This window comes from Ranitomeya variabilis, chromosome 2 (assembly GCF_051348905.1).
Source record: "Ranitomeya variabilis isolate aRanVar5 chromosome 2, aRanVar5.hap1, whole genome shotgun sequence".
In the NCBI taxonomy this organism is placed as follows: domain Eukaryota; kingdom Metazoa; phylum Chordata; class Amphibia; order Anura; family Dendrobatidae; genus Ranitomeya; species Ranitomeya variabilis.
The window spans coordinates 191922644-191948603 of NC_135233.1; the positions used below are offsets into that span (position 1 = coordinate 191922644).

Sequence of the window (25960 nt, forward strand, 5' to 3'; positions counted from 1 at the left end):
GACAGAGGACGAGTCTGCGTGGCCGGTTTATCGCAAGGTTTTGTATTTCTCCATTTATTCTGGGTTTATAACTTTGTCGAAACCCTGAACCCAAGCTGATCCTTGATGAAGCGGAGTTGCTGTTCCTGCGGCCCGTGCACGTGGCTGTAGTATGGGTGCATGGGGGGAATTTGGGATACTTTGCCCCAAAGTGATGGCCCCGGCTGTCCCCACGAATGTCTCAAATTTCCTGCAAACTCGAGTCCTCGCTGTGTAGACTCTGTGGTTCACACAATCTATAGAGCTCCGGACTGGGTGTGATGGTGCTGAGCGCAGCGGCACACGAGAAAGTCACCAGAGATGTAGTACTGGTAGTGACCTGGCCGGGCGAGCATGGTGTGGCAGAATGTGGGGTTTTGCCAAGTTTAGGGTATATTTCAGAATGGGGTGTGCCAAAATCAATGCTCTGATGTGCTCCGTCGGTGTGGGCTCCGTCGGTGTGGGCTCCAAGCAGCTCATTGATTGGTATTGACCCTGTGACTTGTTGACCTCCTCATACAATGTTTTCGGGGACTTTGTTTTTTGCTGCCATACGTAGCCTCTGTATTACAGGTTCTGCTGCTGGCTGCAGAAGGAGTTAACTGCAGATCTCGGTGAGCTCACTGGCACAGAGGTTTTTTAATTCTTTAAACTATCTTTGTGTTTTGGCTCCTCTCAGTTGATTGATGTCCAGTTCTATACAACCATCGCCCCCATGCAAAGCAATGGGCAGCGTGCAAACAATTAGCAATAATAATTCTTTATTCCTTAATTATATCTTTTTGTAATGATTTTAAATGTATCCATTATAATTGAGAAATAACCAGACTGTATCTTTTCTGCTGAAATATTGAGTCGGCAGTACGTCCGCCATAGTCAGTCGGGAATGTGCTGTGGACACCGGTGTAAAGGGTCCATAGAATTATTTCCGGGTTCATGCTTCACAAGCCGCAGCCGGGGATGTCTGCCTGTAATACTCCAGCATTGCAGAGAAAACACAAGTTCTAGATCCGTGTGATGCTGCCCGGGTGACTCTTCCTGCGCTGCTGCCGGTGATCGTTTTCTCTTGTGACACACACACACACACACACACACACACACACACACACACACACACACACACACACACACACACGGAACCTGTCAATCACCGGCAGCAGCGCTGGGAATAGTCAGCCGGGTGTGGTGCCGGACTGTTGTCCTCCCCGGCCGGATCTGCAGAGCAATTGTGCAGTCTCGCTGCCAGGATTAGATTCCTGCTGCCTTTGGTGTGGGCCACATGAATACGATAACAAGATTCTTTTAAAAATGCATTTAAAAATTAAGATCTATCATTTTTTTAAGATTGGAAACTTTTTCTTTTAATAAGATTTAGGCCCCAATTCATCAAAGCAATTCTGCAAGTGAATCGCTTCAAAAAGTGTCCCACATTGTTTGCACATTGTGGAGTTGCCCAGTAATGTTACTTTTGTGGTATTCGTTTGTGCCCCGCTCCTGGGATCTCGCCCCCCACACCAGTAAGACTTGTGGCGAGGTGCTCTACTTCTCCAACACGTGCCCTCCAGACCAGTGTGAGCAGCGCCAGTGTTGAGGAATCCTGAATGGGCGCTCATTTACAAGCCGTCTAAGGGCCCCTAGGTCACCTAGAAAGTGTGCCAACGTTATTTCCAGTTTTCTCCTATGGCTGAAATACAACAAATCCCACATACACCCCGGGCTTGGGGTCCGGCCTGGACAGTTGCTGGTAATTTGAGGGTCCACCATGGTACGGGCCATCATTATTGTCCCGCAGGAGGTTTTCCCGGTGGTGGAGCGCTTGCTCTCAGCTGCTGTCTGTCGCACTGCTGACAGCAGACTGATAGCGGTTTTATCTTAGATTGTTTCTTTCCATTACATGCGTTGTTTTCTGAGCGGCCGGACCACCGACAGTTATTCACAGCATGGAACCGCAGCTTGTGGTTACTGACTGCTCGCTCCCTGCGGTGCACTTTATAAGATTATTGCATCAGACATTCATTGTGGAAGGTTTATCAGGAATCGGACTGCGATTTAATCTCTGTCTACCAGGAACGGACTGATGTCTGACATGAGTGGCCGTAGTCTGCATCACTGCGTTGTGTGCACGGTGATCGGCTGCAGCGTTGCCTCTGTTCTTTTTTTACCACATGAGCTTTGTGCAGTTGTATGGTGTTGTCACGGGGCTATGCTGGGATTATTTGGGGGCTTGCTCTGTTTCTTGGTACAGAGAAGTTATTTATCATCCCGGTATTAAAATAATTTTACAAATATAAATGTAGTGAAGCTCATAGACTAACTGTTCACGGATACTATTTTCCATTTACAAAGGACTTAAATACATTGTGATAATCCACGAGACCCCCTGATTCTGCCGCTGTTTTCCATTTTGCTCTGCGTCGCTCCATTGCAGAGATAATGTCATTTGTTGCTTTTGGAGTGCAGTATGTGAAATCTCTGCTCGTATTGCAACTGGACATTTTTTTTTTTTCCCCCAACATGTTGGTAATCACTTCTCGGCAGTAATCTAGTAGTTTCAGACACTGCCAAGCTGTGATTGGCAGCATCTGGTAAGGAGGGGTGAAAGCGTACATCGCCAGAGAAGACTGTAGAGAAATGCATAATTGCACCACAAGCCAAGATTTCACATACTGAGCTCTAAATGCAACAAATGTGAATATCTCTGCAATGGAGCGACGCAGCGCAAAATAAAAAAACATCAGAATCGGGGAAGCACGGGGATTGTTACAAGGTGTCAAACACAAGTGACAGGTCATCTTTAAAGATACAGTAGCATGTTTTCATTGAATCTGCATTATGTGGCTCGTCTCCTTTCTCCTGGAATTCTATGAATGATTTGTTACATTTCTCTAGCTTCTGTAGCACGGTCTCCGGTCTGTCTTGCAGGAATGTCACCTAATACCCGTCCGTACCAGGAGTAATCGGTTATTAGTGACATGCGCTCATTATACAACACAGGACTCGCTCGCACGTCCGGCAGTCTGTACAGCACAAACACAAACCTGATTTCATGAACATCTTTTTCTATCTTCTCCTTAGGTTGTGAAAACCATTGGCCTTCGTGAGGTTTGGTTCTTTGGGCTCCAGTACCAGGACACAAAGGGCTTCTCCACATGGCTAAAGCTCAACAAAAAGGTAACACTTCAGCTGTTCTGTTCTTCTGGTTACACTTTGTAGCGTTCTCCTCTGTGTGTGGCCTTGGGTGTCATTTCAGGTCAGCCTCCAGTGCTCCACGCCCTTTGTAAAGGAAATCACTCAGCAGGTTTTTCCTATCATCTGAGAGCAGCATGATGTCGCGACAGGAACCCTGACTCCAGTGATGTCACTTACTGGGCTGCTTGCTGCAGTTCTCATAAAATCTGTTTTATCAGCTGCAGATCTAGCAGTTCTCTGAATGCTGAGCTCTGTATAAGGTTTCTGCCTATGCACTGTGTACACACAAAGCAGCCAATCTGTGGTGTGGGTGGAGTTATCCAGAGTTTGTGAATATGGAGGACGACATGGCAGCAGGTTTACTAGTCCTCTAGTTTTAACACTACAGTTTTGTCAGCAGGAGATTATCAAAACTACAGCAAGCAGCCCAGTAAGTGACACATCAGTGGAATCAGGGTCTCTGGCCCTACAATATGCTGCTCTCAGATTAGATGGCAAAAACCTGGTGACAGATTCCCTCTCACAGGCGCTTTCTACCAGTTTACTTGCTGCCTTTTATCTTGAATTCAACAGACACTTGGGGCTCGATTCATTACTGCAGTTACACTTTTTGTTTTATCAAGTTTTTGTTGGTTGTTTTTTGTTTTGTTTTTTTGCCTCTTTTTATAAATTGTACTTTTTTTTTTAATCTAGTTTGTGTCCACCAGTGTTTTGTTTTGTTTTTTTCCCCCCATGTTCAGGTTCATCAATGACAACTTTTTATAAAGTCTCCAAATTTGGTGCAATCTAAGTGCTGTCCCCTTCCTGAAGTGATTTTACATATGCAATTTTTTTATTTTGTGCAAAATTCATGTTCACATGTATACTTTGGATGAATTTAACAAATAAAATGTCAGTGAATATCACAAGAAGAAAAAAATGAGGAATAGTGACTTAACCCCTTCATGACCCAGCCTATTTTGACCTTAATGACCTGGCCATTTTTTGCAATTCTGACCAGTGTCCCTTTATGAGGTAATAACTCAGGAACGCTTCAACGGATCCTAGCAATTCTGAGATTGTTTTTTCGTGACATATTCGGCTTCATGTTAGTGGTAAATTTAGGTCGATAATTTCTGAGTTTATTTGTGAAAAAAAACTGAAATTTGGCGAAAATTTTGAAAATTTCTCAATTTTCACATTTTGAATTTTTATTCTGTTAAACCAGAGAGTTATGTGACACAAAATAGCTAATAAATAACATTTCCCACATGTCTACTTTACATCAGCACAATTTTGGAAACAATTTTTTTTTTTTTGCTAGGAAGTTATAAGGGTTAAAATTTGACCAGTGATTTCTAATTTTTACAACAAAATTTACAAAACCATTTTTTTTAGGGACCACCTCACATTTGAAGTCAGTTTGAGGGTTCTATATGGCAGAAAATACCCAAAAGTGACACCATTCTAAAAACTGCACCCCTCAAGGTGCTCAAAACCACATTCAAGAAGTTTATTAACCCTTCAGGTGTTTCACAGCAGCAGAAGCAACATGGAAGGAAAAAATGAACATTTAACTTTTTAGTCCCAAAAATTATCTTTTAGCAACAATTTTGTTATTTTCCCAAGGGTAAAAGGAGAAACTAGACCACGAACGTTGTTGTGCAATTTGTCCTGAGTACGCTGATACCTCATATGTGTGGGTAAACCACTGTTTGGGCGCACGGAAGGGCTCGGAAGGGAAGGAGCACCATTTGACTTTTTGAATGAAAAATTGGCTCCAATCGTTAGCGGACACCATGTCGCGTTTGGAGAGCCCCTGTGTGCCTAAACATTGGAGCTCCCCTACAAGTGACCCCATTTTGGAAACTAGACCCCGCAAGGAACTAATCTAGATGTGTGGTGAGTACTTTGAACCCCCAAGTGCTTCACAGAAGTTTATAACGCAGAGCCATGAAAATAAAAAATTATTTTTCTTTCCTCAAAAATGATTTTTAGCCCGGAATTTTTTATTTTCCCAAGGGTAATAGGAGAAATTGGACCCCAAATGTTGTTGTCCAGTTTGTCCTGAGTACGATGATACCCCATATGTGGGGGTAAACCACTGTTTGGGGGCAGGGCTCGGAAGGGAAGGCACGCCATTTGGCTTTTTGAATGGAAAATTAGCTTCAATCATTAGCGGACACCATGTAGCGTTTGGAGAGCCCCTGTGTGCCTAAACATTGGAGCTCCTGCACAATTGACCCCATTTTGGAAACTAGACCTCCCATGGAACTAATCTAGATGTGTGGTGAGCACTTTGAACCCCCAAGTGCTTCACAGAAGTTTATAACGTAGAGCCGTGAAAATAATAAATGGTTTTCTTTCCTCAAAAATATTTTTTTAGCCCAGAATTTTTTAATTTTCCCAAGGGTAACAGGAGAAATTTGACCCCAAAAGTTGTTGTCCAGTTTCTCCTGAGTACACTGATACCCCATATGTGGGGGTAAACCACTGTTTGGGCACATGCCGGGGCTCGGAAGGGAAGTAGTGACGATTTGGAATGCAGACTTTGATGGAATGGTCTGCGGGCATCATGTTACTTTTGCAGAGCCCCTGATGTGCCTAAACAGTAGAAACACCCCACAAGTGACCCCATTTTGGAAACTAGACCCCCCCAAGGAACTTATCTAGATGTGTGGTGAGCACTTTCAAACCCCAAGTGCTTCACAGAAGTTTACAACGCAGAGCCGTGAAAATAAAAAATAATTGTTCTTTCCTCAAAAATTATGTTTTAGCAAGTCATTTTTTTATTTTTGCAAGGGTAACAGGAGAAATTGGACCCCAATAGTTGTTGCCCAGTTTGTCCTGAGTACGCTTGTACCCCATATGTGGGGGTAAACCACTGTTTGGGCGCACGTCGGGGCTTGGAAGGGAGGGAGCACCATTTAACTTTTTGAGTGCAAGATTGGCTGGAATCAGTGGTGGCGCCATGTTGCGTTTGGAGACCCCTGATGTGCCTAAACAGTGGAAACCCCTCAATTCTAACTTCAACACTAACCCCAACACACCCCTAACCCTAATCCCAACTGTAGCCATAAACCTAATCACAACCCTAACCCCAACACACCCGTAACCCTAATCCCAACCCTAACCCTAATCCCAACCCTTACCCTAATCCCAACCCTAACCACAACTGTAACCCCAACACACCTCTAACCCTATCCGTAACCCTAACAACAAGCCTAATCTTAACCCTATTTCCAACCCTAGCCCTAATTCCAACCCTAAATCTATGTGCCCACGTTGCGGATTCGTGTGAGATTTTTCCGCACCATTTTTTAAAAATCCGCAGGTAAAAGGCACTGCGTTTTACCTGCGGATTTACAGCGGATTTCCAGTGTTTTTTTTTGTGCAGATTTCACCTGCGGATTCCTATTGAGGAACAGGTGTAAAACGCTGTATTTTCCGCACCATGGGCACAGCGGATTTTGTTTTCCATAGGTGTACATGGTAATGTAAACCTGATTGAAAACTGCTACGAATTCGCAGCGGCCGATCTGCTACGAATTCGCAGCGGCCGATCCGCTGCGGATCCGCGGCCAATCCGCTGCGGATCCGCAGCCAAATCCGCACTGTGTGCACGTGCCCTAACCCTAACCCTAGTTCTAACCCTAACACTAGTTCTAACCCTAACCCTAGTGGAAAAAGAAAAAAATATATTTTCCTTTTTTTTTTTTTAATTATTGTCCGTACCTATGGGGGTGATAAAGGGGGGGGGGTCATTTACTATTTTTTTTTTTATTTTGATCACTGTGATAGGTTATATCGCAGTGATCAAAATATACCTGGAACGTATCTGCCGGCCGGCAGATTCGGCGGGCGCACTGCGCATGCGCCCGCCATTTTGGAAGATGGCGGCGCCCTTGGAGAAGACGCACGGACGCCCGGAGGCTCGGTAAGTATGAGGGGGGGGGGGTCTGAGCATGGGGGGGTGGATCGGAGGATGGGGGGGTGGCATCGGAGCATGGGGGGAGCGGGCAGGAGGACGGGGGAGCGGACAGGACGACTTAGGGGGGCGGACCACATAACGGAGGACTGGGGAGGAGATCGGTGGGTGTGGGGGGGGACAGATTAGGTTTTCCAGCCATGGCCGATGATATTGCAGCATCGGCCATGGCTGGATTGTAATATTTCACCAGTTTTTTAGGTGAAATATTACAAATCGCTCTGATTGGCAGTTTCACTTTCAACAGCCAATCAAAGCGATCGTAACCACGGGGGGGTGAAGCCACCCCCCCTGGGCTGAAGTACCACTCCCCCTGTTCCTGCAGATCGGGTGAAATTGGAGTTAACCCTTTCACCCGATCTGCAGGGACGCGATCATTCCATGACGCCACATAGGCGTCATGGGTCGGATTGGCACGGGTTTTCATGACGCCTACGTGGCGTCAAAGGTCGGGAAGGGGTTAAAAGTATTGCAAAGTACAAGTCGTGCTCTTTATGTCACCTTCTAAATTGTAACCCTGGTTCTTCGTCAGGTCACTGCTCAGGATGTACGGAAAGATAGTCCATTGCTTTTCAAGTTTCGTGCCAAATTCTACCCCGAAGACGTTTCTGAGGAATTAATCCAAGATATCACGCAGCGACTCTTCTTTCTCCAAGTTAAAGAAGGCATTCTGAACGACGACATTTACTGTCCTCCGGAGACTGCAGTGCTGCTGGCTTCATATGCCGTGCAGGCCAAGTATGGGGACTTCAACAAGGATGTCCAAAAACCAGGCTATTTATCCCAAGACAAGCTGCTTCCTCAGAGGTAAGGATACTCTAAATTTCTAACACCTTTCCAATGTAATCATAAGCAAGATTGGGCATTCCACTTGAAGAGGACCTGTCACTAGCTCAAAATATTTGAGTTAAATACGGAACCTTGTAAAACTCCCTGAGCTCCCCTGATTCTGATGCCCTTTTCCATTTTGTGCTGCGTCGCTCCATTGCAGAGATATTCCCATTGTTTCTTCTGAAGAGCAATATGTGAAATCTCTTCTTTGCAATTTTACATTGGCATTTATTCATGGTCTTCTCTGGGGGGGGGGAGGGGTGCGCGGGGGGAGGGGTGCGCTTTCAACCCTTCCTCCCCATTACTGTGATTGGCAGTGTCTAAATGTAGATGGCCGCACACACCGCTAGAGAAGACTCTGAAGAAGCGCAGTTTGTACTATAAGCAGAGATTTCACAAACTGCGCTCCAAAAGATACAAATGTGAATATCTCGACAATGGAGCGACGCAGCGTAAAATGGAAAACGGCGGCAAACTCAGGGATTTTTAAAAAAGTGACAAGTCATCTTTAAGAATAACGATTATTTCATCAGGCTTCTTTTGCATCTTTTAAGCCATGGCAGTGACTGGTTGGGGACAAGGTCCTGATGCTCCCACTGAATCGAAGGGAACACATGTCCTGCCCGCTGTACATTGCACCCGCTGAGATCAGAAGATGGGATGTAATGGTGATTTCCGCTTTCGGCTCGCTGTGTAATAGTGCTGTGAAGCTTCTCCTTGACGCTGAGCCATGTCATATACAGAAGAAATAGTTCTCAGCCCAGAGCTAGTTAAAGGACTACAATTCCCCATGAAATAGGGGGTCCACTACCAGAAGACCCCTTCTGAAATGTTAGTGTTTCAAGTAAAATAAAACCCCCTGTATGCTCCTGGGTCACTGTTGCTTTCCCAGTGATCTCTGCGCGGTGTCTGTTGTCCCTCACGTGCTGTGCATGCATGCTGCAGCCGATCGTCAGCCTTTTGGCTGCAGCCTTCTGTTAGACCAAACTGTGCTGGACAGGACAATGAAGACTGAAGTTGGTCCGCAAGCGCCGGTTATCTGCAGCCACAGCGGACCGTCAGGGGCCACGGATGGACTTCAGCCTTCATAGTGCGGTCACCCGGCTGCTGATGGGCTGCAGTGAGCGCCGGCAGACGCAGCCCCAGTCTGGGAGCCAAGCACATGGTGTGTTGGCTCCTTCCTGTAGTGTTCCACATGTTATGGTCACACGGGACTTTTTTGCAGCATTTTTTCCAGATGTAAAAGTGATGGCCGGAAACACATTATCCACGTATTTCATGCAGGTTTTATTCATTTGATTCAATGAATCGAAAACGCTGAAAGAATTGATATTCTGCGGTATTCTGCGCCGTATTCACACCTTCAGTATTTAGTCCGTATCTTACTGCATTATTTGTAGCCAAAACCAGGAATGGAATAGTCAGAGGAAAAGCATGAAAACACGTCACCACTGTACTTATCACCACTCCTGATTACATGGGTACGCCATCAATGCTAAATATGGGAATGCCCAGTATTCCTGCTGTACTGAGGCATCGCTCTGATAAAGGGCTGCAGTCAATCCTCTGTATCAACACTGGAGATGCACAATGTTCACCACATAAACCATTTTTTTGTTGATTTTTTTTTTTTTTTTTTTTTTTTTTTACAGCACATACAGCATGGTACGTACACAACACACACATTCTTCTTACAGCATGGTACATACACACAGCACACATTCTTCTTAGAGCACATACAGCATATACAGCATGGTACGTACACACCGCACACATTCTTACAGCACATACAGCGTGGTACGTACACACCGCAGACATTCTTCTTACAGCACATACAGCATGGTACGTACACACCGCACACATTCTTCTTACAGCACATACAGCGTGGTACTTACACACCGCACACATTCTTCTTAGAGCACATACAGCATATACAGCATGGTACGTACACACCGCACACATTCTTACAGCACATACAGCGTGGTACGTACACACCGCACACATTCTTCTTACAGCACATACAGCATGGTACGTACACACCGCACACATTCTTCTTACAGCACATACAGCGTGGTACTTACACACCGCGCACATTCTTCTTACAGCACATACAGCATGGTACACACACACCGCACACATTCTTACAGCACGGTACGTACACACCGCACGCATTCTTCTTAGGCTACGTTCACATTAGCGTTGCGTCAGGCGCAGCCGCGGCGACGCATGCGTCATGCGCCCCTATATTTAACATGGGGGGCGCATGGACATGCCTTGCACTTGCGTTTTGTGATGCATGCGTCACTGTGGTGCATGCATCAGGGAGCAGAGGACGCTGCATGATGCAGTTTTTTCTGCGCCAAAAACCATGCAAAAGTGGACGCATGCGTCACAAAACGCTGCGTTGTGCATGCGTTTACATTTGCGTTGTGCGTTGCGTCGCCGACGCTGCACAACACAAATGTGAACGTAGCCTTACAGCACATACAGCGTGGTACGTACACACCACACACATTCTTCTTACAGCATGGTACGCACACATTCTTCTTACAGCACATACAGCATGGTACGCACACATTTACAGCACATACAGCGTGGTACATACACAACACACACATTGTTCTTACAGCACATGCAGCATGGTACGCACACATCGCACACATTCTTCTTACAGCACATACAGTGTGGTACGTACCCACCACACACATTCTTATTACAGCACATACAGCATGGTACGTACACACCGCACACATTCTTCTTCGGCTACGTTCACATTTGCGTTGTGCGCCGCAGTGTCGGCGATGCAACGCAAAACCGCAACAAAACGCACGCTAAAACGCTGCGTTTTGCAACGCATGCGTCCTTTTTGGCCGAAAGTTGGACGCAAAAAAAATGCAACTTGTTGCGTTCTCTGCGCCCAACGCTTGCGGCCATGCGTCGCAAAACGCAGCACAACGCATGTCCATGCGCCCCCATGTTAAATATAGGGGCGCATGACGTATGCGGTGACGCTGCGGCGCCGAATGCTAATGTGAACGTAGACTTACAGCACATACTGCGTGGTACGTACACACCGCTCACATTCTTCTTACAGCACATACAGCATGGTACGTACACACCACACACATTCTTCTTACAGCACATACAGCACGGTACATACACACCTCACACATTCTTCTTACAGCACGGTACATACACACCCCACACATTGTTCTTACAGCACATACACCACGGTACGTACACACCGCACACATTCTTCTTACAGCATGGTACGCACACATTCTTATTACAGCACATACAGCATGGTACGCACACATTCTTCTTACAGCGTGGTACATACACACCGCACACATTCTTCTTACAGCACGGTACATACACACCGCACCCATTCTTCTTACAGCACATACAGCGTGGTACATACACACTGCACGCAATCTTCTTACAGCACATACAGCGTGGTACATACACACCGCACGCAATCTTCTTACAGCACGGTACATACACACCGCACACATTCTTCTCACAGCACATACAGCACGGTACGCACACATTCTTTTTGCAGCACATACAGCATGGTACGTACATACCGCACACATAGAATCAGTACTGTTGTGTGCATTTGTCACCATTAGGTGGTGCTAATGTTGCATACTAGAGTGACATCATGGCTGTACTCTGGGTAATGTCAGTATGACCGTGGCTGAGATGTTTGCCTCGATTCAATTAATTTTCAGAAATAATAATTTGCAAGTAAATCAGTTACTAGGAGCCACATAGTGTGTAACCATTCTCTGCTTTCTCTGACTAGAGTTCTGGAGCAGCACAAACTCTCTAAAGACCAGTGGGAGGACAGGATCCATGTCTGGCACGAGGAGCACAGGGGCATGCTAAGGTAACAGTCCAGTGGGCAGGGCATCTGGCAGAAGGCTGCTATGAGCTCATCGCCTCACTCTGGGGGGGTCTATGGGGGTGTATGTTTGGCTTATTAGAATCATTTGGTGGTCTGGCTTTTCAAACCTGTTCGACTGGTTGATGTGTAAGTTTTTCCACTATACAACAGAGTTTAATTCCTAAAGGATGCATACTCGTAAAACACTCTGTACTCTGCCTCCACCTTGTTCCAATTTCTGTGTATTCAATGCAAGGCTCATCAGGACTGCAGCCAATTATTGAATTCAGTGGCTCATGATTTCAGGAGAGCCACTGAGCATAGTGATTGGCTGATGTGTGATGTGATTTGTTGTGGCGATGTCAACGCTACAGCCAGTGCACAGAAAGAGCAGCAGCGGTGCAGGCTGAGGTCTCATTCCTGATCCACGTTGCTGTGCTTCCTTCCCTGAGTCACCCCCTATACTGTCATCACTGGTGCAGGGTGAGATCTCATTCCTGATCCACATTGCTGTGCTTCCTTACTTGAGTCGCCCCCTGTACTGTGATCACTGATGGAGAAAAGTGAGGTCTCACTCCTGGTCCACGTTGCTGTGCTTCCTTCCCTCTGTACTGTGATCACTGATGGAGCAGGGTGAGGTCTTATTCCTGATCCATGTTGCTGTTCGTTCGTTCTTCCTTCTTTCCTTCCTTCCTCCCTCCCTGAGTCGCCCCATGTTGTGTGATCAACTGATGAAGAAAGGTGAGGGCTCACTCCTGGTCCAAGTTGATGTGCTTCCTTCCTTCTGTACTGTGATCACTTATGGTGCAGGGTGAGATCTCATTCCTGATCCACATTGCTGTGCTTCCTTACCTGAGTCGCCCCCTGTACTGTGATCACTGATGGAACAGGTTGAGCTCTCATTCCTGATTCATGTTGCTGTTCTTCCTTCCTTGAGTTGCCCCATGTTCTGTGATCACTGATGGAGCAGGGTGAGGTCTCACTCCTGGTCCACGTTGCTGTGCTTCCTTCCCTCTGTACTGTGATTACTGATGGAGCAGGGTGAGGTCTCATTCCTGATCATGTTGCTGTTAGTCCTTCCTCCCTTCCCTCCCCTCCCTCCCTCCCTGAGTCGCCCCATGTTGTGTGATCAACTGATGGAGAAAGGTGAGGGCTCACTCCTGCTCCACGTTGCTGTGCTTCCTTCCCTCTGTACTGTGATCACTGATGGAGCAGGTTGAGGTCTCATTCCTGGTCCATGTTGCTGTTCTTCCTTCCTTGATTCGCCCCATGTTATGTGATCACTGATGGAGCAGGGTGAGGTCTCACTCCTGGTCCATGTTGCTGTGCTTTCTTCCCCCTGTAGTGTGATCATTGATGGAGCAGGGTGAGGTCTCACTCCTGGTCCACCTTTGCTGTGCATCCTTCCCTCTGTACTGTGATCACTGATGGAGCAGGTTGAGGTCTCATTCCTGGTCCATGTTGCTGTTCTTCCTTCCTTGATTTGCCCCATGTTATGTGATCACTGATGGAGCAGGGTGAGGTCTCACTCCTGGTCCACCTTTGCTGTGCCTCCTTCCCTCTGTACTGTGATCACTGATGGAGTAGGGTGAGGTCTCATTCCTGATGTTGCTGTGCTTCCTTCCCTGAGTCGCTCTCTGTACTTTCATTACGGATGCTGTCTCATTTATTGCCCATTGTAATAAGGTGGTGTTCTGATTTTCAGAGAGGATGCCATTCTAGAGTACCTTAAAATCGCCCAGGATTTGGAAATGTACGGGGTTAACTACTTTGGCATCAAGAATAAAAAGGGCTCTGAACTTTGGCTTGGAGTGGACGCATTGGGACTTAATATCTATGAGCAAAATGACAGGTAATGTATTATAAGGTGTCAATAGCATGAAAAATATGGCGTACCCAATGTTTCTCTTGTGCAGTGACCATGAGCCAGGAATACAATTGCACGGCTGTTGGTGAGAAACTACTGAGGGGGTTTCTCCTAATAGCAGCTTTTTATAGTTGTGCTTCGCATGCAGTCCCAGCAGAGGGCGCCACAGTGCAGTGGCACTTCCCCAATACTTCTACCGTATAACAGAGATTTGTTTCCTTCAGTTTATATTTTTGTGTTTCGCCCAATTTACATATATTCACCTACAGTGGCTTGCAAAAGTATCCACCCCTTTGGCTTTTTACGTATTTTCTTGCATTACAACCGGTGTGTAAATATTTTTGTAATCCGATTTTGTCTGTGATGCATCAGCACTAAATAGTCTAAGTTGGTGAAGTGAGAGAAATATAGGTAGAAATTAAATGTATGGGATTAAATAGCTAAACATTGGCATGTGCATATGTATTCACCCCTTTTTGCCGTGAAGCCCCTAAAAATGTCTTGTGCAAGCAATTTCCTCCATAAGTCCCATGCTTAGTGACAGGACGCTCCCCTGTGTGCAATCTAAATGTCACACGTCAGTCCGTATACACATTGCTGAAAGGCCACAGAGGCTGCAACACCATTAACAGGAAGCACCACTAACGAAATACCATGAAGACCAAGGAGATCTCCAAACACCACCACTTAGACCAAGGAGATCTCCAAACACCACCACGAAGACCAAGGAGATCTCCAAACTGCACCACGAAGACCAAGGAGATCTCCAAACACCACCGTCGAGGACAAAGTTGTTGAAAAGATCAAGTCAGGGTTGTGTTGTGTATATATAAAAGAAAAAAATCCAAATCTCTGATCCCTGGAGCACCATCAAATCTATTATCACATGGAAAGAACATGGTACCACAAGAAACCTGCCAAGAGAGGCCTGTCCGCCAAAACTCTCAACCCAGTCAGCGAGGGCATTAATCAGAGAGGCAGTACAGGGACCAAAAGGTAACCCTGAAGGAGCCGCAGAGTTCCTAAGCAGAGACTGGAGTATCTCTCCATATGACCACAATAAGCCAGATACTCCATAGAGGTGGCCTTTATGGAAGAGTGGGCAGAAAAAAGCCTTCACTACACAAATTCTAAGGCTTATTTTTAGTTTGTCATCACACATGTGAGAGACTCCCCAAATGTATAGAGAAAGGTGCTGTGGTCAGATGAGACAAAGAATTAACTTTGGCCACCAAGGTAAACGCTATGCCAGCACCAAACAAACACTTCTCATCACCCCAAGAATACCATCCCCACAGTGAAACATGGTGGCAGCTTCATGCTGTGGGATGTTTTGCGGCAGCAGGGACAGGGATTGTTCATCTTCCAGCAAGACAATGACCCAAAGCATACTGCTAAGGCTACGTTCACATTTGCGTTGTTGGGTGCAGCGTTGGCGACGCAACAAACAACGCATGTACACAACGCAGCATTTTGCGACACATGCGTTGTCATAAGATAGTAAAGATCAGGAATTTCGGCGCAGGGAAAGCGCTACAAGTAGCGTCCTCTGCGCCCTGTATTGTGCGTCAATATGACGCATGCGTCTTAAAACGCATTGCAACGCATACCGGCGCATGTCCATGCGCCCCCCATGTTAAAGATAGGGGCGCATGACGCATGCGTCGGTATCCGTCGACGACGCTGCTCCCAACAACGCAAATGTGAACGTAGCCTTAAGCAACACTCGAGTGGTTGAAGGAGAAACAGTATGTTTGCCCCCAGCTCCCTATATAGTGTTGGCCCCCCAGCTACCTATATACCACAGCTCCCTATATACGGTATGTTGGCCCCACAGCTCTCTATATACGGTATGATGGCCCCACAGCTCCCTATATACGGTATGATGGCCCCACAGCTCCCTATATACGGTATGATGGCCCCACAGCTCACTATATACGGTATGATAACTCAGTCCACCATCTGAGCGCTGGCAGAGCTATACGGTGACATGCCCCCTGCAGCGGGATGCTGACGTCCTATGTGCGCTTCCGACGTTCTGCACCCTACAGGCATGAAGCAACCTGCAGCTTACAGAATGCAGAGCGGAAAAGCAGGATGACCGTATCGTTCTGCTCTGCCGCAGAGTTTGCTGGTATAATTATGCAAATTGTCTCTTCAGAGAGGAAGAGGACTAGAACTCTAGTGCCACCTATTGGAAGTAGAAATCCTAACAGTCAATGCCGACCCTTTATTGAGCCTTGTCACAAGACTTAGGATAATAGCCAAACCAGAAATATCGTTGGATACTATCCAACTATACTATTAACATGTCACTCTCCGCAAGGAGAAACGATACTTCTTGGATCCCGGTCAGACGCCTCTCAATCAGCCAAACCAGATCTCCACTCTGCACTAACGAGGGGCAGTACCCCGAAACAGTGTCTGCAAATTGAGATTCTGGTTTGGCCATTATCCTAAGTCATGTGACAAGGCTCGTTAAAGGGTCGACATTGACTGTTAGGATTGCTACATCCAATAGGTGGCACTAGAGTTCTAGTCCTCTTACTCTCTGAAGAGACAATTTGCATACTTCCCAGAGGAGCATTGCGGCTCTAAGTCTCCTCACCTTGACATGCTTATCATGTCACTCTCCGCAAGGGGAAACGATACTACTTGGATCCTGGTATAATAATGGCGGTCACTGCCCATGGGACTATGTGGGTGGGCCGGGGTTAGCTGACCCCTCTACTCTGCTACTGCTGGGGGAACCTGGGTAATTGCCTGTTTTCGCCTCCACCTCCCACCCTGTAACACCAGCCTTTCTGCCACCTCACTTCCCACTCCTCTCCCACTGGCCTCCTTGTTTCTCATATCACTTAAGTGGTGGGCTAAGGGCAGGACAGTGGGATCACACACTTCTGGACCACCTAGCCCGTATCTGGCAGCTGGGGAGGCAGATTAGCCCATCCACTCTATAGAGTTGGGCTTTTTTTTTTTTTTTTTTTTTTTTTTGCAGTCAGGTTCAAGGAGAACCTGCCACTGGATTTTCCCATACAAGGTGCATGAGTTACAGGAGTTGTCCACCACTCGGGCAGCCTCATTAAATATGGTCTTATCTAATGTGAAAGAAAAATACCCTATATGCACCTTCTGCCCTGGCGCCATTCAGTGTCAATTGCCATTTTTCTGCCACGTGCGTGTCTTCGTGTCACTCTGGATTGTCTGCAGTTCTCGCACTTCCCTCAGGGGGCCGCTCACTGTGGTCCATGTGAGGTCTGCACCGTTGTTACCCGAGCCTGGAATGACCCAGTGCAGGAGCAGAGGATCTGCTCGTCTTGCCTTACACTGGGGAATGTAATATATGGAGAGGTTTTCTGACCCCTTTAGTAGATGTAAGCCCCCACGAGGCTGGTGAACACTTCAGTGAGAATATGTTCTGACATAACATCTGAGTGTAGATTCCCTGGGGCTTCCATTTGTTTCCCAGTTCTAGCGTTCGTGTATCGGCGCACATCTGATCTAATCAATTAATAAAGCCTTGTTGTGGTTTTAACCGTATTGCACAATAAGTAAAGTTACCACATTCCTTTTTCAGGTTGACCCCCAAGATTGGGTTTCCATGGAGTGAGATCAGAAACATTTCATTTAATGACAAGAAGTTTGTGATCAAACCTATCGATAAGAAGGCTCCAGTGAGTATATGTGGTTGGGCGCGTAGTCTTCATGTCTCGCAGGCCGCGACGATCAGTCACCCCAACACGATACCTTTTTGAGTTGAAGTTTCGATTACTAATTGTTATAGGTTCTTACAGAACAGCAATGCCTTGTGCCTGAGCCGTTATCCCATCATTAGTCTAATGTTGGCAGAGCTGCCCCATCTCGTCCAGTATTTGACTCTCGCGCCCTCTTATGGGCAAGCTGTGACTTGTGAAGAACATTGCCTGTGGGGGGTAGTTGACTTGCCTATTTTCATGTTTTAGGACTTTGTATTCTATGCCCCCCGATTACGGATCAATAAGCGAATCTTGGCCCTGTGCATGGGCAATCATGAATTGTACATGCGCCGCAGGAAGCCGGACACCATCGAAGTCCAGCAGATGAAAGCCCAAGCAAGAGAAGAGAAGCACCAGAAGCAGATGGAGAGGTATCGCTGACATTTACCTCACCAGCGCCAGCATTTCTTTTTTTTCTCTCAGAATTTTGGTTAACTCTTTTCAATCACGCAGAGCCCTTTTGGAAAATGAGAAGAAAAAGCGAGAGCTGGCTGAGAAGGAGAAGGAAAAGATTGAGCGTGAGAAGGAAGAACTGATGGAAAGGTTAAAACAGATCGAGGAGCAGACTAGGAAAGCCCAAGAGGGTGAGACTGCGAATGATATAAATAAATGTGCTAATATTGATTGCTGGGGTTTTACGCAAGTTAAAGGGTAACTCATTGTAATTTTTACTTCATAAATCAGTAGTTCATATGAGAATATGAAACCTTGTAATACAGGTTATCAGAAAAATCTGTTCCTCTCTCTTGTACGTCATCGTTAGTTCTCCATTTTCACGTAAAATCTGTATTCAGTAAAGCGAGATTTTCACATTACTGTGATATAGATCAGTTGGTGCTTTTAAATTCCTATGGAGGAGCTGGAGGCCAATAGACATTCTGCTGCAAGTTCTCTTGAGGTAGGAGGAGCTGGAGACACACATTCTGCTGCAAGTTCTCCTGAGGTAGGAGGAGCTGGAGACACACATTCTGCTGCACATTCTCCTGAGGTAGGAGGGGCTGGAGACAGACATTCTGCTGCAAGTTCTCCCGAGATAGGAGGGGCTGGAGACACACATTCTGCTGCAAGTTCTCCTGAGGTGGGAGGAGCTGGAGAGAGACCTTTTCTGCTGCAAGTTCTCCTGAGGTGAGAGGAGCTAGAAGCAGACATATTCTGCTGCAAGTTCTCCTGAGGTGGGAGGAGCTGGAGAGAGACTTTTTCTGCTGCAAGTTCTTCTGAGGTGGGAGGAGCTAGAAGCAGACATATTCTGCTGCAAGTTCTCCTGACGTGGGACGAGCTGGAGACACTGGCATCCTACTGCAAGCCCCAGAAGTTTGAGTACCAACTGTCATCTCCATCACACTAATCTGTGGAATATCTGTTCTCTGAACACACATTTTACCCAAGAATTGAACTTTTTGGGAATCACTGATCAGTCCAGGTGGAGAGAGAAGTATATTTCTCTGATAAGATATATTACAGAATTTCTTATTTTCACATGTACTGTTGATTTAGAGGGGGGGGGATGAATTGACAGTCACTCTCCAATCCTGAAGTCCTTGTGTGGAGTTACAGCCTGATTAACTCTTACACTTGTACCTTCTATCTGTCAACGTTAATCTTATTTGTGGCGGGACACAAATGTGGGTAAATGGAGCCCGAATATTCGATACATCCTTTGTGCTCCGTTTTTCTGACTGCAGATAAAGCAAATGTGAAAGGTCACATATGAATGTAGTTTTGGGAGTATAAACACATAGCGCCCCCACCCTTCCCAGGAGTGCTCTGCATAGAGTACTTCTTCTCTCATTTCAAGCTTAATGTAGTTGTTTTTGGTTGATATTTTCTGCATTTAAAGAAGCACCAAATCGACAATGTAAAAATCAACAGTAGACAATCTGGGAAATGGCATGAGACCTAATAGAAGCTTGTAAGAGAGGGATGTAACTGAGATTTCACGTTTTATGTTTTAATATCTTAAACAATAAAGATATTTTCTTATCATTGAAATCCAAACATTTTCATTTTCTTGCACAGAATTGGAGGAACAGACCCGAAAAGCTTTGGAATTGGACGAGGAGCGTAGAAAGTCCCAAGAAGAGGCGGAGAGACTCGCCAGAGAGCGCCAGGCTGCGGAGGAAGCTAAGGAAGCCCTACTGAAGGAATCTCAGGACCAGATGAAGAACCAGGAGCAGCTGGTGGGTGATAAGTGGACCTTGGGTTTGGGGGTCAGACGTGCACGGTCTGCTAGGACACGTGTCACATATGCAGCTGATTTTCCAACTAGGATCAATGTTGTTCTGCTAGGCCGTTCAGATGAGCGTCCTTCTGTTTTATTTCACGTACTAAATCTGAGTGTGAAAATAATAACTGCATGACTCGTCCATTCACATCCAAGGGTGCGCCACAAGAAAATCGGATCCACCGTACAGCATCTCCTTTTTATGCATACAATGCCATCATTAACTCTTTGGCCTTGTAAAGTATATTGATGGCTTATTTATGAAAGGGAAGGCCATACAGATGACAATTGGGAAAAGAATTGTCACATTTTTTCTGATTTAATTTTTTTTGTTTTTGATTTTTCATGCTCATGTGGACAAAGCTGATGCTTCTTCTATCTGTCATTTTAGGGGGATTGTTTACTTGCTGAAAAATACAACACAATTACATGTTTATTACACCACTAAACTATTGGGATACTCCGATTTTGTGTAAACTTGTTGTTTCTCTTTGTAGGCCGCAGAGCTCGCTGAGCTGACCAGTACAATTGGCCAACTGGAACTTGCCCGTAAGAAGAAGGAAAATGAAGCAGACGAATGGCAGCATAAGGTACTGCCTGCCTTTATACCATCTAATAATGGCATTGATCAGTCATCTTATGGTGCCAGACAATGGGGGCTCATGTATAACTGCAGGACAATACTGGCCGATATTGAAAACCTCTCTTAGGCTGGTTTCACACTTGCGTTTTGATCTGCAGCGTTTGTATAAAAAAAAACAAAAAAAAAAACCGCAGGTGGCGAAAAAACGTGTGCAAACGCTGCGTTTTTTAGACGCATGCGTTTTTGCATGCAGTAAAAAAAAAAAACGCGGCGTTTTGACGCATTTACATGCGTTTTTTCTTGCGTTTTTGAAACGCATGCTGAGAAGTGTATGACAGCTGCCAATCATCAAAATCAACTAGAAAACCCACTATTAACCCCTTCATGACCGTGGGATTTTTCGTTTTTCCGTTTTCGTTTTTCACTCCCCTCCTTCCCAGAGCCATAACTTTTTTATTTTTCCGTCAATTTGGCCATGTGAGGGCTTATTTTTTGCGGGACGAGTTGTACTTTTGAATGACACCATTGGTTTTACCATGGCATGTACTAGAAAACGGGAAAAAAATTCCAAGTGCGGTGAAATTGCAAAAAAAGTGCAATCCCACACTGGTTTTTTGTTTGTTTTTTTTGCTAGGTTCACTAAATGCTAAAACTGACCTGCCATTATGATTCTCCCGGTCAGTACGAGTTCATAGACACCTAACATGACTAGGTTATTTTTCACCTAAGTGGTGAAAAAAAATTCCAAACTTTGCAAAAAAATAAATCAATAAAATTGCGCCATTTTCCGATACTCGTAGCGTCTCCATTTTTCATGATCTGGGGTCGGTTGGGGGCTTATTTTTTGCGTGCCGAGCTGGCGTTTTTAATGATACCAATTCGGTGCAGATACGTTCTTTTGATCGCCCGTTATTGCATTTTAATGCAAATCGCGGCGACCAAAAAAACGTAATTCTGGCGTTTCGATTTTTTTTCTCGTTACGCCATTTTGCGATCAGGTTAATGCTTTTTTTTTTATTGATAGATCAGGCGATTCTGAACGCGGCGATACCAAATATGTGTAGGTTTGATTATTTTTTTTATTGATTTATTTTGATTGGGGCGAAAGGGGGGTGATTTAAACTTTTATATTTTTTTTATTTTTTTCACATTTTTTTTTTCCTTTTTTTTTTTTACTTTTACCATGCTTCAGTAGCCTCCATGGGAGGCTAGAAGCAGGCACAGCCCGATCGGCTCTGCTACATAACAGCGATCATCAGATCGCTGTTATGTAGCTAAAATGCAGGTGTGCTGTGAGCGCCGACCACAGGGTGGCGCTCACAGCCACCGGCGATCAGTAACCATAGAGGTCTCAAGGACCTCTATGGTTACAATATCCAAGCATCGCCGACCCCCGATCATGTGACGGGGGTCGGCGATGCGCTCGTTTCCGGCCGCCCGGCCGGATGCGGTAGTTAAATGCCGCTGTCTGCATTTGACAGCGGCATTTAACTAGTTAATAGCGGCGGGTGATCGCGATTTCACCCGCCGCTATTGCGCGCACATGTCAGCTGTAAAAAACAGCTGACATGTCGCGACTTTGATGTGCGCTCACCGCCGGAGCGCACATCAAAGCAGGGGACCCGACATCGGACGGTATAGTACGTCCGATGTCGGGAAGGGGTTAATAGAATTAGCTAGGGTTAGGATCCCTAGGGTTAGGGGTAGGGTTAGGGTTAGTGTTAGGGGTAGGGTTAGAGTTTGGATCCCTAGGGTTAGGGGTAGCATTTTATTAGAAGAATGTCCTGGTCACCAGGTCACTGATAAGCCACCCCCCACCATCAAGGTGATAAAGGGATCCAAACCCTAACCCTAGGGATCCAAACACTAACCCTAGGGAACCATAGGGATTGGCTATTATGTTGACCTGGAGACCAGGACATTCTTCTAATAAAAAGCTTTGTTCAATGTGGACACCCCAAGATATACGGTATTGCTATAGAGTACTAAAAATATAAACTCGGAGAGTATTCACTGTCATATTGTTAGGGTTAGGGGTTGGGTTAAGGTTAGGGTTAGGGTTTGGATCCCTAGGCTTAGGGGTAGGGTTAAGGTTAGGGTTAAGGTTTGGATCCCTAGGGTTAGGGGTAGGGTTAAGGTTAGGGTTAGGGTTAGGATCCCTTTATCACCCTGATGGTGGGGGGTGGCTTATCAGGGTGTATTCTTGTTTTTTTCTATAAAAACGCATTCGTTTAAAACGCAAGCAAACGCATGTACGCAAAAACGCATGCGTTTCCATAGACATCAATGTATTTTTTGACGCAAATCAAACGCAAATGAACGAATGCGTTTTTTTGCGGCAAAAAAACGCCTCTGAAAATTACTACATGTTGCATTTCTGCAAAAGAACGCATGCACCAAAAAAACGCATGCGTCGTTAAACGCGTACAAAAAAAACGCATGCGTTTTTAATGTTAAACATAGGGAAAAAAAACGCATGTGTTTTTTTCGGTAAAAACGCTGCAGATCAAAACGCAAGTGTGAAACCAGCCTTAATACTACTTGTGATTGTTACGGGTTTACCGCAACAGAGAAGCCAGAAGACCGCAGCGTCTCCTACTCCTGCATGGATTAGAAGCACTTCATATGTTTATTAAACGCTGCAGGTTTCTTTTAGCAGTGCAGGGGTTAATCTGCTCAGTTGAGAAGCTTTCCTGCGTTAAGGCACTGAGCTGTGCATGGTTAGCCACTCCTATCTCTTATATAATCTGGGCCCTGGCTAGTATTCATTGCCAGAGTTAGTTTGTGCTGCATGGCTGGAGGTTGTTGGTGGTTAATAGTGTAGGCAGTTGGTGGGTTTATTGGTGACTGTTGCTAGGTTTTGGGTGTGTAATAATTCCCCTCCTTTCTCCCACTTTGGTTTTACCCCATCCTCCACTCTCTGGTGGATTCTTCTGTTATATGTGTGTGTGTATATTTGTATGTTTGGTATTTTTCGTTACCCCTGTTCGTATTACCTTTGTAGTCTGGTTGGTGTATTATGGTACAATACTACTCCCCTCTTTCCTTGGTGGGGGAAGGGTACAGACAGAGGGTGGATTCAGGAGCTAAGGCAAGGTACGTGACCCCGGCGTCTTCACCATCAGAAGTAATCCGGGAAACAGGGTGAGCTAGGACGCCCCTATGGTTAGGGGCAGGGAAGGAGCCCTGGGACACGCGACACTGTTTCTCTACAGTGGAGATCACACGCTTCATTGGATGAGTGTTTCCGCAGTACACATGGCCCCGTAGAAACCATCACCTATGCATCTCGCTGTGGTCTGATTGCGAATCATGCTTGATATTAGAGGGAATTATTAGGTGACAAGACTGTCCTGCATGCATCTTATTGGAGTATTACTTAATCAACCTCTACAGGCCCAGGCAGTGCAAATCGACTTGGAGAAGACCAAGGAGGAACTGAAGAATGTGATGAGCACTCCTCATGTACAGGAGCCGACACTCGCCGAAAATGAACACGACGATGACCAAGATGAGAACGGGGCAGAGGCCAGCGCCGAACTGAAATCAGAAGCCACAATCAAGGACCGGAGTGAGGAAGACCGGACCACAGAGGCAGAGAAGAATGAAAGGGTCCAGAAACATCTCCAGGTAATGTGCTTTTATATGGGGGTCTCTGTTGGGGCACGGGACCCTAAAATACTAAAGCTTGCCGTTACGTGTGAGTGGGTTGGATGAAGTGTCCTCTTCTAGGCATAATTGCTGTACCCTTTCTAATATTCTTGCAGCTATTAAGCTCAGAGCTAGAAAAAGCCCGAGATGACACCAAGAAGACTGCCAATGATCTTCTGCATGCTGAAAATGTGCGCGCTGGAAGAGACAAGTACAAGACGCTGCGTCAGATCCGCCAGGGCAACACCAAGCAGCGTATAGATGAGTTTGAGTCTATGTAACGCCCGTATATTGTTATCTTCTTCATTTCCCACGATGGTCTCCTTCCTTTCAATGGCTAAGCTGGAACTGCTGTACCACTTTGAGTCAGGGTTTGCCGCATACAATCATAGGCCTGTAGTATCTGCCGTCTTCCTCTTATACAGGAAGGGCCTTGCTCGTCCCCAGGATACGGAGCAGCCGGCCTCAGAAAAAAGCTCTATTTCTCCAGCATTTGTGAAAGTATTATTATCCAGAGTGTCTCTACCTAACAAGCTTCTGCCATAGTTAACAATGGAGCTTTGTGCCTTTACTTCTATTTTTTGTTGTTGTTGTTGTTTCTTTAGACCAAATTTTAAACCTGCTGTTGTCATTGTCTTGCACTGGTTACGTGGAGCGGTGCCGTCCCATCACTCGGCATTGACCGCAGTACATTCCCTTCTGCTGCCCATAATGGTATATGAGGATCGGAACAAGTTAGAGAAAAGCCTCCATAGTTCCCGGGATCATTCCTAGTTATTTATTGTGGAAAGCCAATAACTGATGTTACATAGGGGACATCTGCCTTAGGGATTTCATGACCAATTGTGCCTCCGATTGTGTAGTTCTTACACGTCGCTCCGTCTCTGCCCTGTGTAGCCAAGGTATGAACCACATCTCTGCTTCGTGGTCTTCAGACCCCAATAAACCTGTGATTTCCATGACGTTCTAGCATTCCCGCTGCTGATAGTTTCTGCATTGGTTTCCCCTTGGTGGTTACAGTTTCCTGCTGCCATCCCCTCCCCTTCTTCCCATTCCACTCCTACCAGTATTATATATTTTATTCTGATATTATAAGTATTTTTCTAGCTATGCACAGTTTAGTCAATTTCAACGGGACAAGTGGAGCTTCCTCCGGGAACGAGACCGTCCTGTATACTGTATTGTACAATCTCTGAGCGCTCAGTATTAATGACCCATCTCTGGGGGGGGGTTTATATGACCGATAATTTGCTTGTTAACCCCGTCATTCTTGGCTGTATGGGAATTTACCCATGAGAAGTGTTAATATTTTTTTTTTTTCTAAAATATAGTCTATTGCTGTAATTTATATTGATGGGGGTTATAACAGCATATAGGAACATTTTCTAGTCTTTCTTTACTAAACTAGTGCAGGTTCCCTGTTGAAAATCTGTTTTGTAATTTTGGATTCCACTTTGTTATCTGAACTCGTTCTGTTCTTCCGGTGCCAATAAAATACAGTAATTTCAATCTAACCAGTCTCTTTTCGTATTATTCTGAGTATCTTGTCAAATGTGCACGGTATCTCGGCACCCCATAATCACAGTGATTGGATCGCGTCTTATAAAGTGTTATCATATGGCGCTAGGTTGGGGGTCTGACCTCTGGGACCACAGAAATGGAGGTCAGGGCGGGCGCACAGACCCAAGGCGTCAGTGTAGCAGGCTGGAGGGTCTATGGGAGAGTATGGACTTGGGCACTCTAGAAACCACATGGTCAGGAGGACAAACCAGAGGGAAATAAGGCTACTTTCAGACTAGTCCGTCGGTATGGGCCGTCGGCCCGACATACAGTGTGCTAAATTTAGCACAACATGGGCAGCGGATGCAGTTTTACAACGCATCCGCTGCCCATTGTGAGTTCCGGGGAGGAGGGGGCGCACTTTCGGCCGCGCATGCGTGGTCGAAAATGGCAGACTCGACGCACAAAAAAACGTTACATGGAACTTTT

The 25960-nt window shown here is 45.9% G+C and overlaps 1 protein-coding gene across 1 annotated transcript in view; it reads left to right on the forward strand.

Moving 5' to 3' along the window:
* The window catches only part of LOC143804843 (moesin), an 89546-nt gene extending 64061 nt beyond the window's left edge, over positions 1-25485 (forward strand). The window contains exons 3-13 of the mRNA XM_077283343.1: positions 3094-3189; positions 7707-7981; positions 11814-11897; positions 13600-13746; positions 17339-17435; positions 17724-17887; positions 17970-18100; positions 19533-19693; positions 20235-20327; positions 23717-23950; positions 24088-25485. Of these exons, the coding sequence (XP_077139458.1) occupies positions 3094-3189; positions 7707-7981; positions 11814-11897; positions 13600-13746; positions 17339-17435; positions 17724-17887; positions 17970-18100; positions 19533-19693; positions 20235-20327; positions 23717-23950; positions 24088-24252 (1647 nt within the window). The 3' untranslated portion in view covers positions 24253-25485. The remainder of the gene's footprint in view (positions 1-3093; positions 3190-7706; positions 7982-11813; positions 11898-13599; positions 13747-17338; positions 17436-17723; positions 17888-17969; positions 18101-19532; positions 19694-20234; positions 20328-23716; positions 23951-24087) is intronic.
* The last annotated feature ends 475 nt before the right edge of the window (positions 25486-25960 follow it).